Raw genomic sequence first — 19,543 nt, forward strand, 5'->3', positions numbered from 1 at the left:
AAAACACATCTGCCACAAAATTGTGTGTCCCTTAGCATATGATTTCTGGAAAAATTTATGTAAAATGATGATGAATGAAATCAACACCAAAAAGTATAGCCATTTATTTTTAAAAGTCTATGAATCATGTGTCAGTGAACCATATACAGAGCTGGAAAAACAAGTTGTTTTGAAAAGCCACAATACATGGATATTAATTCCTTGTCATACATATACATCATTTATTCAGCCATATCTTTAGTGCCTGACTGCATTGTTCAGCTACCTTACTGACAATGCAACAATCATGCTTCTTAATAGAGTTGTTTCTGATTGTTTTCTCCTTGTTCGATTTCATCCTTTTCACCTAATGTTTAAAATCCCTACATTGAGTATTCAACCACAAGGAAAAGCAAAGGAATAGAAGATTTGGAATCAAATGCACCTACTCATTGCTTTGTGCATTGAAATGTGGATTTTCTTGCATATTTACTGAAGAGCTTAATATTCATTCAAACTTTTTTTTTTCTCTAAAATTTTGAGTAACTAGTTTGAATGCTCTTTTTCACCGGCTTCACTAAATCAGTGCAGAAGCCAATCAGTGCAGAAACCATATATTCTGGTGTTTGAGAGCAGTAGCTTTGGAGGGAGACAGATATGAATTTGTATTTTTCTAACCACTTCGTATGTGGGTAAAGAAACGTCTCTGAGCTTCACTTCTATCACCTTTGAATTGAGAATTTAAATTATGATGGAATTAAATGAGATCTATATGATAAGTGCTTGGCACATGGTATGACCTTAATGCATTTTGCAGGTGGATGCTATTGTTGCTATTAGAGCAATGGTCATGGTAATAGAGCATTATCCAAAACATATTCTAACTATCTTGTAATGTTTATTGTTAGCTGTCATTACCTAGTACCAAGGCTTTAGAAATAAAATGACTCTTAGAAAATAATATACGTGAGAATTTGCTGAGAAAGGCCTGAGCCATGAGTATACAAGCTTCAAATATACCATTCACATACAGTTATCATGCTGCTAGTAATTATGATCTGGATGGATAGTTATATTTAAAAAGGCCAGTTTTGGACATGAAATTTTTCCTTAAACATGTGCATAAATATAGTGTCTTTTGTTTAGCATCTGTAGCTCTCTAGAATTCTCTCTAGAATTCATTTACTATTTGGGACACTTTCATAAATAAAAAGATTGGGTTATGATTTGCCTCTGTATTACAACATTTTTCAGTGGATGGAACAAACATATACTGAATGCAAAACTTGTAGCATGACAGGCTTTGTGTATGGCCTTGTGTTTTTCAAGTATTATCTTACTTAATTATTGACCATGACTCTTACTTGAAAACAAAACACACTTATTCACATTTATTTATGAGAAAATGAAGACTTGCCCAAGGTCAGCAACATGGCTAATATATGACAGAATTGATTTCAAAGTCAAATCTGTCTAAATGTAGTCTTTTCATTCACTATGTAAGTAGGGTTTGCCATGTGGAATTTATTTCAACTAACTATTAAGAAATATGACTAAATATTTTATCGAATATCAGATTATTGTGATTTATTCTGACTGCCCAATACTTGTAGAACTGTATGAATTCATAAGCCAAAAAGGAAGAAACAGAAATCTAGTTTTTTAAACTCAGAAAGGACAGTTAAAAATCATAGCATGTGTTTCTCATTTTCTTTCTCTTTCTTAATGCCCTTTCTCTAGTCATAACAGTGGTGCATTTTGCCTACATAATCTCTTTTATCTATTAGCCCTTAATTTTTCATGCAACTCTGAAGATCGGATGGGATGTTTGTGCAAAAGCTTAGATGACGTATTCTAAGAGCCTATATGCAGAAGTGACAATTCAGAGTGATTCACGGTCACTTTTAAGCGTAATGGTTTACCATATTAAACCATTTTCCATAATAAAGTTGTTTTGAGCCATTTCCTTGAAAGAAAAATATCATATCTGTCTCACCTGGTACTCCTTGGATTAAAAGAATTGTATTATAGCAGCAATGTAATTCAAGCTATAGTACTTTTTTGTATTGTGCTGAATATATACATGTCCTCTAAGTGCACTGTTTCACGTCTTAACTCTGATATAGTTTGACTTCCTGTGATTAGGTGTTACCTGTCAGTCATGCCCACTACACTCTTGGGTCCCTACAGGGCCGAAGCTATAGAGCATATAATGTTTGTATCCTGAGCTGACAACCAAATGATGTTTAATGAAATTTTTATAAGTACTTAATTAATGAAAATAATAATGTATGATCTTAAAATTTTCATAATTCTAGATGTTGGTAATGAAGATATGTGTGTGTCTAAATTTTTTAGTATCCTGACCTCTCCTTAAAGTCAAGCCTGACTGTAGAAACATCCCATTTTGCAGGAAGGTTGTCAGCTTTCTCCTCCTAGCTTCATCGCTCATTAATGTAGCCTTTAACAAACCTCATGGTGCCTCTCCTTTCTAGCCTGTAAAATGGAGACATTAATGGAAATTAGCTCATACAGTTATTATTAGGATCACTTAAGATAATCATCAAGAAATACTTATCAAGGGATGCCTGGGTGGCTCAGTTGGTTAAGTGTCTGCCTTCAGCTCAGGTCATGACCCCATGTTCCTGGGATGGAGCCCCCCATCAGCCTCCCTGCTCAGCAGGGAGCCTGCCTCTCCCTCTGCCTCTGCCACTTCCTCTGGTTGTACTCTCTCTCGCTCTTGCTCTCTCTCTCTCTCTGTCAAATTAATAAAAAAAATCTTTAAAAGAAGTTCTAAAAAATATAAAATAAAATAAAATAAAATAATTATAAAATAAGATAAAATACTTAGCAAAATGGCCATCATGAAGGAAATAGTCAATAAATGTCCATGTTCTCTAGTGTGCACATTGAGATGGCCTTGCAACCCTGCAGAGTATACTTGGCTTGGAATAATCCTCAAATCCGTTAAGAGGTTATTGAATCAAATGTTTTAGACAACAAAAACAAAATGGCACTTAAAATACTTCTTGTTGAGAAGTTTTACATTTGGGAGGATGGAAGAAAATTTTTTTCAACAGTAATATGTCTGTCACTTTATTATCCATATTTTTTTTTTTTACATGAACTCACTTTTATTGGCAACTGCTTATTCACAGGCTCAAACTGCGATCTTTGGATTTGTAATGTCTTATCTTTCTAACCAGACTTGACCTCCTTGACAGAGGGGAACTTTTGTTTTCCCCCCAAACAGAACCTTGGACGGTACCTTATAAATTTTTGAAAATATACAAGAGCTTTGAAACAATTATGTATATGTGCATATGTATGTTTATACGTTGTATATAATGTGTGTGTGTGCATATACAGGGTCATATTCTAGGTACTTATAGACTGATACATATAATTGCATACAATAAACGGCTCATGAAGTGAACAGAATTGAGCATCAGATTACATGAATTTACATCCTGATAATGATATTTAATTACAAAAAAGATGTTGGTGAAGTCACTTAACATCATTCAATCTTGGTTCCTTCACTGTCCAATAGAACTTTCTTCAGTGATGTGAATATTCTATTTCCAACATAGGAATCGCTAGCTACATGTGGCTGTTGAACACAAAATGTAGCTAGTATGGCTGAGGAACTGAAGTGTACATTTTATTTAATTTTATATGTTTTAAATCTAACTAGTCACATGTGGCAAGTAGCTCCATTACAGTATAGATACAGAATCAAGGAAGATAGGACACTATCACGTGGAAAGAGCCTATACTAAATTTCCTTGGTACGAGTGACACAAAGGCTATTTTTCAGCAAAAGACCATCCTCTTTTGAAACACTTATACTCTCCCACAGTATCTCAGGCCTTTTTAATTTAAACCCTTGTTCTTTTATTTCCCCTAACAGATCTTGAAAACTTTAAAACAAGAACAAGAAGCACCGTGTCTGTCCGTCAAGGTCAGGGGATGGTACTACTGTGTGGCCCACCAGCTCATTCAGGAGGTAAACTATAAATTCACTGAAATGTCTACACTTCACTCACTGCTATCTTTCCTGCTGGGTTTCTGCCAAGGAAAAAGTGTCATTTGCGGAGATTCCCAAAGGACCTCTGTGTCAAGGAAGAATCAATGCCTCCCATAATTAGGATAGGGAAATGTCAGATTCTGCAAACGTTCTACCCAACTGCTATCTACCTGGCACAAGGGGAAAGACACATGAGCCCAATGAGATCAGAATCCTGTTTCTTGGTAAAGCAATGTAGGTAAAACTATCAGTACTTTCTCCAACTTTATTGGTTTCAAAGCTGACGTTGCTTGATTTCATCTTGTGTTTGGCCTGGGAAAGGATCAGATCCAGTCCAGGATCACTTTGTAAAGAGTCTTAATTACTAGATCAGTTAGGAATCCATTTGAATTATTTTTTTTTATTTTTCCAAGTTTTTATTTAAATTCTGGTTTATTAACATACAGTATGACATAAGTTCCAGGTGTAAAATTTAGTGATTCATCACTTACATCAACACCCAGTGTTCATCACAAGTGCCCTCCTTAATACGCAGTAAATAAATAAATAAGGAATTCAATTGATTGCAAATAACTGAAAACCCAGTTAACACAGGCTTCAGCAGACCGGATTTTGTGTTGTTTTCACTCACATTTCCAGAGGTATGTAATTTTAAGCTGATACCATTTCTTGAAGATGTTTTCCAGGATACGAGCCATTTCTTGCATCCTTTTCTGAAGTCCTCAACATGTGGTATGGCTAGGGTACCAAGGTGCAGTTCAGATAGGAAGAAATAGGAAGAGTCAAGGACAAAAGTCAGAAGACTCTGTCTCAATTTGCCTTTATATTATGAAAGGTTTGCTTTGCCCAAGGACTTTTACCTACATGTCACTGATCACCCCTAGTGGCAAAAGAGATTGAGAAATCAAGTATTTTACACAGATCAGTTTGATAGCCCTGAAAAAAAAAAATCATAATTTTGTAATAAGGGAGACTAGAGAGACGTGCTGTATAGGCAACTTGCAGTGTCTGCTAAAAAGACTAACAATGACTGACAGACAAATCTGACTCCCCATAAAGGGTTCAGTAGCTTGGAGGTTTAATAGATAATGATATTTACTGGGATTCCTCTAAAACTTGAGGTAACAAGATTGATAAACTCTACTCTCAGAAATTCTGGCTCAAGTTGAATTTGCTATCTGCTGTCCTTGCTATTTTAATTTTCTGTTTGGCCTAATACATGATGAAAAGAAAAAAAAATATATTTTAAACTGCGAATGTGAAAATACCCTTTTATTTTTGTCCTGCATTCTGAAGTTGTAACTTTTCCTTTCTGATCTAATGCCCCAGCTAACCTTTATAGCAGGAAATAACAATTAGCAAAATAGCTAAAAGACTTGTACTTCTGACATGACAAGTATAAAAACAGATGGAAGAGGCAGGTGCCCTTCTGAGTCTAGATTGAAGACATGGAATTATTCAAGGTTCTGGCTTTTGAAGACAGGCAGAGAATCCAGATTAGATTTTGGTGGTTTGTGCTCTGAGAGATGTTTACTCCTTAGGGCTCCCATTTTCCCTTCAAGTTAGTATCAGAATAAGAATTGAAGGTTTTGCTAATTTTTTCTGCAGTCTGCCTCACAGCATTAAACCTACATAACATGGCAGCAATGCTAAAAATTAATCTTGTAGGCATATTAAGAAACAAAGTGCCCCACTACTCCCTGGTATAATGGTATCTTTGGGAAAGGCAAAGCACTTGGAGTGTTGCTATGCTGCTACACAGTGAGACACCTGAAGACTTTCCCCTTCCCACAGAGAAATATATTAAACATTTTCATAGACATCCCCTGAAATGTGCTTGTCTCTGTTGGCAGCAGTCAGCAGCTCTGAAATCCAGTTTCTTGAGCTGTGCTGACATTCCTGACAGCCCTGATGGTGAAAGACAAGGAAATAAATATTCTCATTATGGGCTTTATTAGAAATTGCGTGCCCGGGAACACTGTGGGCAAGGCAGGCAAGGCAAGGAAATGTGCAAGAAAACAGGATCTTGAAGGGTGTAAGAGAGCATCTCAGACAGCCATCAGTTTTGGGCAGCAGAGTCAATGATTATGTGATGAAATCCCCCCGATTACTCAGAACCTTTCGGTGCAAACTGTGCCGCAGTGATTCTCTCATCGCTTCTCTGGGCTTGTGTCACCTGAAAGGCAGCAGAATCACCAGGAGCCACTGGACATACTGAGCATTTTAGACCCAGCATATGGTATCCCAGTTTCAATTGTAACAGATCATGCAGAGGGAAGGAAATGAGTCAGCCTTTTATTGTATCAGTGGGATACTGAGTAATGGTGTGAAATCCATTGTAAAGGATGCTGCATGTCCTCCTTCATAAGCTGTGCAGTGTCAGACCTTCTTAGGGTAACAGAGAAATGAACAACAATTAATATATTTTGAAAAGCATTTCAGTCAGCAGGTATACCCAGTACCTTACCAGTCACCACATGTAGCATCTTTGTCATCTTTTGGTTAATAGATATGAATTCAATTATGATGTCACTGCATAGATTTTACTATTAAATCTTAACACAAGCACCAAATAATAGAAATCACCGTGATGGGCTCTGGTTGTCCATGGTGTTCCTTCTTATTAGAAATAGAGTTTAGTGAGATCCAGAATTTTCTCCTTCTTTCCATCAACTCCAAGGTCATTTGGCACCAGGAATTCGTGACGCTTAACCAAGCTCTCATTAAATAGCAATAGAACCAAGGTACTTTGAGATTCTTCCTACCACTGTACTGAAATTGGATTATTCACCGGTGAATTCCTCATGAATTCTTCAAGGAGGGTTTTTGTTCTCACCTTTCTTTTATATGTCACCTGGATCCTTGCTACTCAGAGTGTGGTCCGTGGACCAGCAGCATCTGTCCCACCAGGCAGCTTGTTAAAAAGACAGTTTAAGGCTCCACCCAGAGTCTACTGAATAAGAACTGACATTTTAATAAGATCTCCGAGTGATTCATATGCACATTACAGTTTGAGAAGCCCTGAGCTACATCTGTGATTCTCACACACACCTCACTTCTGGCCAGTGATGGACAGGAAGCTGAGGCATAACCAGGGCAACATGTTAAAACCATAGGTATCCAGCCACTTCCCACAGATATTCTAAGGCCACAAATCTATTGTTTTAGAGACTCTAAGGCAGCACCAGATTTAAGATCCACCCCCATTGATCACCTTCTGCAAACACAGCCCAGATTCACACTGCTCAGATAGAAGTCCTTGATTTCCACATCACCCAAGCAGAAAGGTTGAGCACTTTTGTGTCAAATTCATATTTAAAAGAATTTAAAATAAAATATAATCACCTCAGGCTTTACATTTACTTCAGGTATTTTTGTGGTTGTTGATAAAGGAGATGAACAGCCAAAAAAAAAAAAGACTGGCTTTTTCTCAACTATTTATCTTTAAAAGTAGCATTTTATATCTGACCAGCTTTTACTACAGTATTATTAGTAAAAGTATGGTTTCCTAGAGTATTAAAAAGAAACTACATGATTCTGATTCTAAGATGATCTTCATTGTTACCAGTTTTATAGAAACCAGCTATAATTGTCATCATTAGATGCTTTTACACAGAACACATTCGCATTAAAGTTGGATTCTGTTCACATGGCATTGAGATGCAGGGACCTTATAACAGAGCATCTGTAGAGTTCTTTATGGTGTTTATAATGTCTTACTTTCCATTATATTATCTCCGATCCTCACAATAATCCTATAAGAAGGAAGGACATGTATTTCACAGATAAGGAAATCGAAGCAAAGAGATTATGTGGGGTCACACACTAATCAATGGCAGGGTCAAGAGTTATCTTTGCTTAGAACATTACTTTTTTTTTTTTTTTTTTCCAGTCCAGAGACAACAGTAGAAACAGGTACTGGATTTTCTATGCCAGGGGTTCTTTAGGCCCCATCCCAGATCAATTAAGTGTGCCTTTCTTGAGAGGGGTCCTGTGGCATCATTTTTAAAAACACTGTACATGATTCTAATATGCAGACAGGGTGGAAAGTGTGCATTTCTGCATTACAAAATCAAGTAGATCTTGTCTGAGCAGAACCTCTCCATTTGCAAACATCTCCAGGGGCCTGGAAACTTGATTTGATCTGACATATCCACGAATATTATAACCCTAAAAGAAACATGCCTTCCCACAGTGTAGTTATTTCAGCTGGATCATTTTGTATTTACTGTAAGTCAGAGGAGAAAGCATGAAACTAGGACACCCACATTCCAGACCCAGATCTCCTGTTAACTTACTATGTGGTCTTAGGCCACTTATGTAACTTCTTGGAACCCTATTTAGGCTCCGTCATTCCACACACACTGTTTCTAGCATCCAGATGTCACCTTCAGGATCAGGCTCACCCAGTTTCGTAATGAGTTCAAACCATGCTGACAGGTCTTGGGCCTGGACTGATATTGCTATGCTAAAATGTTTCTCCTCTATACCCAGAATAATCTTCTAGACATCCACATTTTGTCAGGCTGACAGCTTTGCCTAACCTGACTCCTGCCTTATTCCTAACCCCTGCCCCACACTGGCTCCCATGCTTACAAGCTCTGTGTACCTTTAGACTTTCAGGTGCATCTTTATTTGCTCCAAATACCAATTAATTTTACTGTAGTATAGACACTAAGTTTAGCTCTTGCCCTCATATCTCACCCAAAGATGCACCCAGATCCAAACCTGGGACCATAACACACTGTGCTGTGGATTTTAAGTATTCCTGACGGGTGCCCGGGTGGCTCGGTGAGATAAGCCTTTGCCTTCGGCTCGGGTCATGATCTCAGGGTCCTGGGATTGAGCCCCCAGTCGGGCTCTCTGCTCAGCGGGGAGCCTGCTTCCCCCTCTCTCTCTGCCTGCCTCTCTGCCTGCTTGTGATCTCTCTCTCTCTGTGTCAAATAAATAAATAAATCTTTAAAAAAAAAAGTATTGCTGACATTTAAAAGGTTTACATATTGGGCCCCATCCATTATATCACACTTCCTGAAAAACTGACATCAGAATGGATGGATTCTAGTTTTATCACCATGTGATTTGGACAACTGGTCATTTTCTTCAAGAAGCAGTCCCTCCACTTCCAGTTTATTCCCTCTGCTTTCTCTCATCCACATTTTACCCTCCCAGTCTTTCCCTATATCTTTATTTCCAGCATAAGTCTCAAATCCTCATACAGTACTATGATACCCAAATGAAATTTATATTTGTTCTGTAAACCCCTCAAATAAGTTGTTACAATTTTTAAAAACATAATAAATATGGCAGCAATCTGCACAGTTAAAGGCTTCCTAAAATATGTAACAATAAACTTAACCAAGGAGGTGAAAGGCCTGTGCTCTAAAAACTGTTAAGACATTGATGAAAGAAATTGAAGACAACACACAAAAAAATGGCAAGATATTCTCATAGATTGGAAGAATTAATATTATTAAAATATCCATACTTTACAAAGCAATCCACAGATTTGGTGCATTCCCTATCAAGATACAAGTAGCATTTTTCACAAAGCTAGAACAAGTAATCCTAAAATTTATGTGGAACCAGAAAAGACCCTGAACAGCCAAAGTAATCTTAAGAAAGAATAACAAAGCTAGAGGTATTACAACCCCCAATTTCAAGATACACTACAAAGCTGTGGTAATCAAAACAATGTGGTATGGCACAAAAGTAGGCCCATAGATCAGTGGATTAGTACAGAGACCCCAGAAATAAACCCATGCTTATATGGTCAATTAATCTACATTAAAGGAGGCAAGAATATACAGTAGGGGAAAAGATAGTCTCTTCAATAAGCATTGGAAAACTGAACAGCTACATGCAAAAGAATGAAACCAGACCACTCTCTTAAACCACACACAAAAATAAACTCAATGGGTTAAAGACTTAAATGTAAGATGTGAAGCCATAAAACTTCTAGAAGAATAGGTGGTATGCTTTTTGATGTTGGCCTTAGCAACATTTTTCTGAATATGCTCCTCAAGCAAGAGAAACAAAAGCAAAAATAAATGATTGGGACTACATCAAACTAAAAACTTTCATGGGGGCACCTTGGAGGCTCAGTAGGTTAAGCATCTGACTCTTGATTTTGGCTCAGGTCATGATCTCAGGGTTGTGAGATCAAGCCCTGTGTAGGACTGCATGCTGGGTTTGGAACCTGCTCGAGAATCTTTTTCTCTCCTGCTCCTCCTCCCCACTCCCTCTCTTAAAAAAAAAGAAAAGAAAAGAAAAGAAAAAAATACAAACTTCCAACTATAAAGGGAATAAGTCATAAGAATGAAAAGTACAGCATAGGGAATACAGTCAATAATGTAATAACTTTGTGTGGTGACAGTACTAAGATTATAATGGAGAGCATTACATAATGTATAGAAATGCCTAATCACTGTGTTGTTTACCTGAAACTAATATAACATTGTAGGTCAGCTACACTTCAGTAAAAAAAAAAAAAAAAAAAAAAAAACATATATATTAAGGGTCAATCAAACTTGAGTAAACTACCTTTTTTTTTTTAAATTTTATTTATTATAAACATATATTTTTATCCCCAGGGGTACAGGTCTGTGAATCGCCAGGTTTACACACTTCACAGCACTCACCATAGCACATACCCTCCCCAATGTCCATAACCCCACCCCCCCAACCCCCCTCCCCCCATCAACCCTCAGTAAACTACCTTTTTTTTTTTTTTTAAAGATTTTATTTATTTATTTGACAGAGGGAGAGATCACAAGTAGGCAGGAAGGCAGGCAGAGAGAGAGAGGAAGGGAAGCAGGCTCCCCACGGAGCAGAGAGCCCGATGCGGGGCTCGATCCCAGGACCCTGGGATCATGACCTGAGCCGAAGGCAGAGGCTTTAACCTCTGAGCCATCCAGGCGCCCCTAAACTACCTTTTTAAAAGTTTTTATGGAAAATGCATTCTGAGTTTTATGTCTGACCTAAGAAACTTCATAGATTCACTTTAAGTAGACATCTATTACAATTCAATGAGGAAAGGGTAACCTTCAGTAATAGATTAATCAGTACCATAGACTACTATGGACATTTTTGTTTTAGGGTGTTTTCTGTTTTCTTTTGGTTTTGGCATTAAACACTCTTTTTTTTTTTAAGATTTTTTTTTAAAGATTTTATTTATTTATTTGATAGAGATTACAAGTAGTCAGAGAAGCAGGCAGAGAGAGAGGAGGAAGCAGGCTCCCCGCCGAGCAAAGAGCCCCATATGGGGCTCCATCCCAGGACCCCGAGACCATGACCCAAGCCGAAGACAAAGGCTTTAACCGACTGAGCCACCCAGGCACCCATAAAGATTTATTTTTTTTATTTGAGAGAAAGCAAGAGAGGGCAGTGGGGAGAGCCAGCCAGAGGGATAGGGAGAGAGAGTCTCAAGCAGATTCTGTGCTGAGCACAGAGCCCAGTGTGGGGCTCAATCTCAGGACCCTGAGATCATGACCTGAGCCGAAACTAAGAGTTGGATGCTGAACTGACTGAGCCACCCAGGTGACATTAAACAGTCTTAAGGCAGTGTTGTCTGTGCTGTTTGATTCTGCCATATTCCTTTGGAATCTGTGAGCCTGAACTCCTCCATCTGAAATGTAATAGTCTAATTCCTCCTTTTTTATTTTCCTTCTCATTTTACCAATCAGATTTTAGACATTAGTGATTTAGTCAGTGTAGAGTAATGTGAAACAGTTTGGAAGGTGATGCTTTTCTTCATTTATTAAGTTGCCCTTTTTTCTCTCATTGAGCCGAAAAAAGAGCCACACTGACCAGGGACTACTTGTTATAAACTGTCCCACACAAATGGTGTGGTGGAGTATTTCATGTTTGGGAGGATAGTCCACTAGGATTATTTGTCTTTATTATACCAAATACAGGCTCCATTTCTCACAGCCATGAGATCATTTAGTTCAAAGAAAGAATCAGCAGAGGAAGCAAAAGGAAGGAATTAGACCCTGCATGTCTCAAAGAATGATTTGTTTCTCCCCCGCTGGATAGGACTATAAGAAGGAGGGTCAATATTTCTGATGTTAATCATCTCCACAATTAGTTAAGCTTATTCTATGATGCTACTACATACTTTTTGCCTTTAATTTTTCTATCAGCTCTTTACAACAAGTTGAATGTTTTATGACCATGTTTTTGTGCCTTGATGTCAATAACTATATACTTATGAAAAGAAAAAAAAGGTGAGTATATTAAATAAGAACCATTCCTTAGCTGTAGAATAATTCTAAACCTTTTGCAGCCAAGCCACTAGTTTCTTTAATTAACCTATATAGAGAATTGCTGGTCTGGGTTCTAAGAAGAGTTCCCCAGGAATGATAGCCATATACTTTCTACCTAATTCTCCTTTTAGTTCCAGTTAGAGAGATGTTGAAGCTGGTTTACAGCTATAGCAAATCCAAAGCACTTAGAAATAAACTCAACTACTGAATAAATAGCAATTAATTAAATTTCTTTCTGTTCAGTAGCCTAAAGAAAATCATTTAGTTAAACAAAAGTTATTCCAAAAATAAATTTCAAGAAATTCTTTTTCTATCTCTTCTTTTCCTTCTTTGCTTCTGTGTAAATGTTTCTATGTTCATTATTTGGCAGAAACCAAAGCCTTTTAGTTAATTAATGATGGCCCTAATTACCCATGTCTCTTCTGACAGTTATTCTGTATTTAATTTAATGACAGGCACTGTATAAGAGTATTTGTGGATAGATTTAAATTCAAGTTGGAAATGTTTCTCTCTCTCTTTTTCTTTTAATATTAAAAAAAAATCAAAGAGCTTATCTCCAGGTTTGATCCTTGGAACGGGAGACCCATTGATCAGTCAAAGTCAGGGCCAAATGCATTAACACCAAAAGGAAGTGGCATTTGGGAACTGAGATTTGATCCATAAAGCTGAATGATCTGCAAACTGTGATCATTCCACAAAGCTCAATTTCATGTTGAGCTTTCTCTTTTGGAGTCATCCTGTCCCAGAAAGCAGTGAGGGATGATGATATTGTGTTGGAACACAGGTGCTAGTTGGGATATGAAGAGTCTGGAGATGTGAAAAGTACATTACATATCCAGTAGAGTACTACAAGGGATGTACCAGCCAGAACAGAATAAATGATCAACACCAATCTTTCAACAACATGAACCTGGCTGAGCATTTCATAAATAATCCAGTGGACAGTCACTGCAGGATGTATGGGAACCATTCTTGTTTTAATGCCCACTGGAAATATGCCCTATGAATCTCATCTTTTCAGCTGAGAAAGAAACAAGCAGCTCTTTGGATACATTTTCGGCAAGGAATTGGTGTTTTGTCAGGTCAGTGCATCATGATGTTACATTGAATTAAGCAGGATAATGGCGCAGTGCATAGAATGAGGAAATGCTGCCTGAGTCCTGGAAATTTGGAAATAGACTCTGGTTGGGAGATCAGAAATTGAAGGCTCCAAAATGTTCCATACTGTCAGGGATCTTGATCCTGTGAGTATTAAAGAAAAAATATGAAGTGAGCCATTTCTTTGCTATGTATATTTTGTATCTCATTCAGTTGGTTTTCAGACATTTGGGTAAACAATAACTTAAGTGGGCCAAATTTAAGACCAGAGAAAACTACACATTTGGCCAAGTGAACTTCACATCCAAAAGAATAAATTGTAGGATTTTGTATAAAGATAGGCCTATAACTTCTGATGCTGTGTAGTATCAGAATACTGGTTTAAAAGAAAATGATTTAATTAATTGGCTGTACATTCATCAAGGACGAACAATATGGATGAAAAACATTTTTTTAACCAGTCATGCTGATTTTCCCTAACTATATTCACTAATGATTTTGTCATTTGAGACATGTAGAATAAATAAAAAATTCCAAAAAGAGCAGTAAGAGTTCTACAGGGAGACCAACTCTGTCTACATAATGAACTTCAAAAGATATGTCAGATCTTTAATTCAGAAGCTGATTGGAAGAATGTTCGTGATCTCTTCTGTAGATACTGGCTGCTACCAAAACAACTGATAGCTATTCTGTATCAAACCAAGAAAGCTCTTCATATCTCCACGTGTAACACAACCAATTTTTTCACGTCAGATAGTTGCAGGTTAACACATTATCATAATCTTCACTGTCAAAATTAACCCCTGGAAAGGAGTTGTGTTATAACAACACTCCACAGGAATTCATAAATCCATATGGCGGGCACAGCTGGAGAGATAGTTGCAGTTGATAATGTAACATTTCAGAAATACCCGAAGAATCTCTTCTTTGTGAAGTAATTTGGGATCTGTATGCTTTCTCATTCTCTTAAACAACACATAGACAAGAGAACACCTGGGAAATGCCAAAATAGTTTGGTTGTAGGTGTTTGAGGCCAAGTTCTTATCACTATGCAAACTTTTGCCTTTTGAAAAGATAAACAAGATTTTAAAAATAAAATGTAGCTAACTTAAGTATCATATTTCTTCCATTTGTGGTTCCCACTTACTGTAAAAGAAGGTTTGTGTAACATAGCCCTGAAATGAACCCCAGGTATAAGAAAGACATTCCTACACCTTCTTGTCTGTGAGTCTTGCTACCGTTTGAATTGGTTCACTCCTTCTGTGAGCCAACATTCCTTATCAATGTACAGTTCCAGGTTATTTCAGTGGAAATGGTTGTGATAAATGGGATTTATAATTGGGTCCTAATGGAGCATGTAAATTAGGATTTCAAGATTGAAGAGAATAGATTGGTTTTAAAAAGTAAAAATATCTAACTTTGGCAGAACCTCTCAGTTCAACCTCTCAGTTGCCAGGCATTGGCATAGATATGGCAGAGAAAACAGTGAGCAAAGCAGAATGGTTCCCCTACCATAAAACTTATAGGGCTGCTGGGGAGTAAAGGGGTAGCCAGTTACACTAGAATGTGTACCTTTGGTTGTGAGCTGGGAGAAGCATAGGGTTCAGTGATCTGAATGTGTAAAATACAGACATACCTCAGAGATATTATGGGTTTGGTTACAGACCAATAAAGTGCAATAAAGCAGATATTGCAATAACATGACTCAAATGATTTTTTTTTGTTGTTTCCCAGTGCATATAAAAGTTGTATGTACACTATGCTGTAGTCTATTAGGTGTCTAATAAACATTAGGTCTAAAAATACTGCACCTGCCGTAATTAAAAAATACTTATTGCTAGCAAATGCTAAGCATTATCTGAGCTTTCAGCGAGTCATAATCTTTTGACTGGTGGAGGGTCTTGCTTCAGTATTGATGGCCACTAATTAGGGTGATGGCTGCTAAAGGTTGAGATGGCTGTGGCAATTTCTTAAAATAAGGTAGTGAAGTTTTCTGCATCAACTGACTCCGTTTCACTTGAACACACTTAGAAGCCATTGTAGGGTTATTAACTGAGCTAACTTCAATATTGTTGTGTCTCAGGAAATAGGGAGGCCCAGGGAGAGGGAGAGAGATGGGCTGATGCCAGCTGGTGGAACAGAGCACACACATTTATGAATTCAGTTCACCATCTCATATGGGCACAGTTCCTGGTGCCTCAAATTACAATAGTAATATTACAGTAGTAACATCAAGAATCTGTGCTCACAGATCACCACACCAAAAGTAATAATCATGAAAAAGCTTAAAGTATTTTAAGAATGACCGAAATGTGACAGAGACATGAAGTGAGCAAATGCTGTTGGAAAAATGGCACCGGCAGACTTGCTTTACACAGGGTGGCCACAAAACTTCAATCTGTAAAAAAAACAGTATCTGCAAAGCACAGTAAAATGAGGCTTGTCTATTGGAAGGATATGATACAGACTGGGAGGAGGAGAGAGTCGAGGGAAGGAATAATATCCCAGACCGAGCAACAGTACGTATGTCTGCAGTGGGAAAGTTGTCTGGCTATGAAGAAATACGACATGGTGTAGTGCCTGAGAGTGGTGGGGAGGGTAGTTCAAGTTTAAGGTTAGGATATCAGCAGAGACTAGGAGGCTCTGGAGCAGCGTTAAAAATCTGGGTGTTTTTCTGAAAGTAAGTTAAATATTGTGAAAGATTTTTTTTTTTTAAGTGAAATAGATGAATTAGAGTAGAAGGCAGTGTTGAAAAATGGACGCTTGGCAGCTAAGGCTGATTTATTATTACCTAGCTTTTTGTGAAAAACAAAGAAGCAGTTCTCATCAGACTAAAAACAGAGGGTAGTCATCAAAAATTTACTTGAAGAATTACCTATAATTATAGCACAACTAGGCCAAATGGAGATATAACCATAGGAGACAGTTTTAATCCATTTGGGCTGCTCTAACAAAATAACTGGGTAACTTAGAAAGAAGAGAAATTTATTTTTCCCAGTACTGGAGATGGGAAGTCTGAAATAAGGGTGCCGGCATGTTCGGTGAGAGTTTTCTTCCCGGTTCATTAGAGGTAACATTCTTGCGGTATCCTCATGTGGGGGAAGGGACTAGGGAGCTTTGTGGGGTCTCTTTTATAAGAACACTTATCCCATTCATGAGGACTCTACTTCATGATCTAATCACTTCCCAAAGGCCCCACTTACTAATACCTTCACCTTTAGGGATAAGATTTCAAAATGTGAATTTTGGGGAGACACAACATTAAGACTAGAGTAGAGACTCATGACTAAACAACTAAATTAACAATAAGGAATATGGGAAGGATATCTTTAAAGGCTTCCAACAATAGCCATGTTGTATTTCCTTATCAAATATATTTCAGTCTGGACATCTAACTAAAAAGTCTGATGTCTGTCCCCTTATTATGAGAAAACATTTTTTTTCTAAGATATCCAGAGGAAGTAACCTACCATACTTAATAACACGCGCACACACACACACACACACACACACACACAGTGCATCATCTCCCTCTCCCCAGAATCACCAGTAATCAACAGTTCAGTACTAACTAATGCTTTATAAAGAAGCTACCATGGCATATTGGGTATGGAAAGAGGAAAGGGTTTATATCAGTTCACCGTGAAGGTGATAACTGAAGCAATAGAAAGCGCTGTCTTAGTTCCTCGGAATCTTACTAAATTGATGATAGCCAGACACCAGTAATTTGGAAAGAAAACATGGCTATCAAATTGCTTTAAAAGTTAGGATTTGAGGTGGGGATTCTGCGAGCCTCTGTGGTCAGTTTGAGTGAATAAAGGGATGCACCTATTTTTGGTTGGTGAATCTAAGACCTGGATAAAATCACAACCAATGTTAATAAATAGAGTTAAATTAAAAATCTACTCCATCAGGTGCCTGGGTGGCTTAGTGGATTAAAGCCTCTGCCTTTGGCTCAGGTCATGATCTCAAGGTCCTGGGATCGAGACCAGGCTCTCTGCTCAGCGGGGAGTCTGCTTCCTCCTCTCTCTCTCTCTCTCTCTCTGCCTGCCTCTCTGCCTACTTGTGATCTCTGTCAAGTAAATACATAAAATCTTAAAAAAAAAAATCTATTCCATCATGGTGACCTAAGAAAATACTCCGTGATAAAGAGTGGGGGCAAGAGGAGGGAAGAGTCAGCCATGGTCTGAGAATGTAAAACAAAACATAACAAAGATGCAGCTCTCTAGTGCTTTCAGTCAAGACAAAGAAAGCATGCATTCTATGAAACAGAGCTGCTAATATCAAAAGGGATCTGGCTCTGATACAGACTGACATTTAAAAAGAGTTAACAAAGATGAGAAATGAGCGAATTAAAACCTGCAATGCAGATGCAATAAAAAGCCAAATGAACATTGTAGAAAATTGCATTAGCAATAAGCATGACTAACTAGATAAGCTTTTTTAAGGAATGCAAAAAGGAACATATAATGATTAGAAAGCTTCACAAATGTGGAAATTTGGGAATAAAGATCCAGTCTATACATAATCAATGTAATTAATAAAGATATTTTATCAGTGCATACATACTATTTTATTTACTATCATGGCATACTTCACATTTCATGCCAGCATGTCATCCTTTCAATAGTAAAAATGTACTTTCCCTTCATTGAGAGGGAATCAGAAGTTTTTATGTTATTCTTTATTCTAATAATTAGAGGAAGTATAGATCAAGGTAGATATAAAATCAAAGTGTGTATCTTCCAAGTTGCTGGAGACAGTTAAATAAACTGTAATCTGTTCATCCAAAGACCAAAGGTAAAGAAGAGCAGAACAGCATGAATAAAAAATTCACATAAAGATGACAGATACAAGAATATATAGTATATGACAGAAAATACAAAGAGATAAAACTTTCATATGAACATAAGAGCATCAGATCCAGTTAAAAATTTGTTTGATCTAACCAGAATTTGATGGCATTTATTTCAAAATAAAATATCTATTCTAACAAAATAGTCTTTAAAAAGAAAAGAGAGTAAGTTTTCTAGCTTAGGACCAAGTATTACTTGTATGCAAAAAACATTAAACATTAAGTTGGGCAAAGATGCTTTTTATTATTAAGATACACAAACCCTAATGAAGACATTCCAATAATATTATTTTGAACACCATAAAACATAGTGTCAAGATTTATAATGCTAAATATTTAGAAACACAAGAAGGAATTATTAAAGCATATTTTTAAATTTAATTTGACAGACCAAGTAAGTGGAAATAAGGATACAAAAAACTGAATAATGTAATAATTAAAAATATATACTAGTCTTCCATTACCAATAGGAAATGTGTTCTAAGACCCCCAGCGGATGCCTGAAATTGTGGTTAGGAAATATAGATAGGAACCCTATATATATAAATTTTTTTTCCTATACATATATACCTGTGATAAAGTTTAATTTATCATTTAAGCATAGTAAGAGTTTAACAACAATAACAAATAATAAAATAGTACAATTATAACACTATACTGTAATAAATGTTAAGTGAATGTAGTCTCTTTCGAAGTATCTTATGGTACTGTACTAACCCTTCTTGTGATGATGTAAATGATAAAATGCCTACGATGACATGAAGTGATATGAACGACATAGGCATTTTGACATACTGTTAGTCTACTATTAATCTTCTGACCATATGTCAGAAGGCAGATTATCTCCTTCTGGACCACAACTGACCACATGTAACTGAAACCACGGAAAGTGAAACTGCCCATAAGAGAGAGCTTCTGTATATTTATATACTTTCAAGTGCCCATGTAATGCTTCTTATAACTGGCTACATAATAAGCCAAGAAAAAAAAATTTCAAATTGTACCCATCAGGCCTAATACTTTCTGCCATTATACAGTTAAACTAGAAATTAGCTATAGAAAATTTTATACAACACAATAATCACATTTAAAAAAACAATCCATGCAAATTTCAAGTCATTTTTCTAGTATCTACTGGGTCAAAGCACAAAGAAAAACCATAGTTTATGGATATTTCAGAATTTGGAGAAATGAGAACAAATGCATCCACACTGATAAAGTTTATAGAAAGTGTACTCAGAAGCAAGTTAGTAACTTGAAATTTATTATTAAGAAATTCTGGAAATCTAAATCAATAAACTAAGTATTCACCTCATG

At 36.9% G+C, this 19,543-nt stretch overlaps 1 protein-coding gene across 5 annotated transcripts in view; it reads left to right on the forward strand.

Moving 5' to 3' along the window:
* Positions 1-19,543, forward strand: part of CNTN4 (contactin 4) — a 917,793-nt gene that overhangs the window by 688,340 nt on the left and 209,910 nt on the right. For all 5 annotated transcript variants that reach the window (XM_032867432.1, XM_032867434.1, XM_032867431.1 and 2 more), the window contains one exon: positions 3,893-3,988. In XM_032867432.1, coding sequence (XP_032723323.1) covers positions 3,893-3,988 — 96 coding nt within the window. The remainder of the gene's footprint in view (positions 1-3,892; positions 3,989-19,543) is intronic.

This window comes from Lontra canadensis, unplaced genomic scaffold (assembly GCF_010015895.1).
Source record: "Lontra canadensis isolate GAN:19392208 unplaced genomic scaffold, GSC_riverotter_1.0 scaffold34, whole genome shotgun sequence".
In the NCBI taxonomy this organism is placed as follows: Eukaryota; Metazoa; Chordata; class Mammalia; order Carnivora; family Mustelidae; genus Lontra; species Lontra canadensis.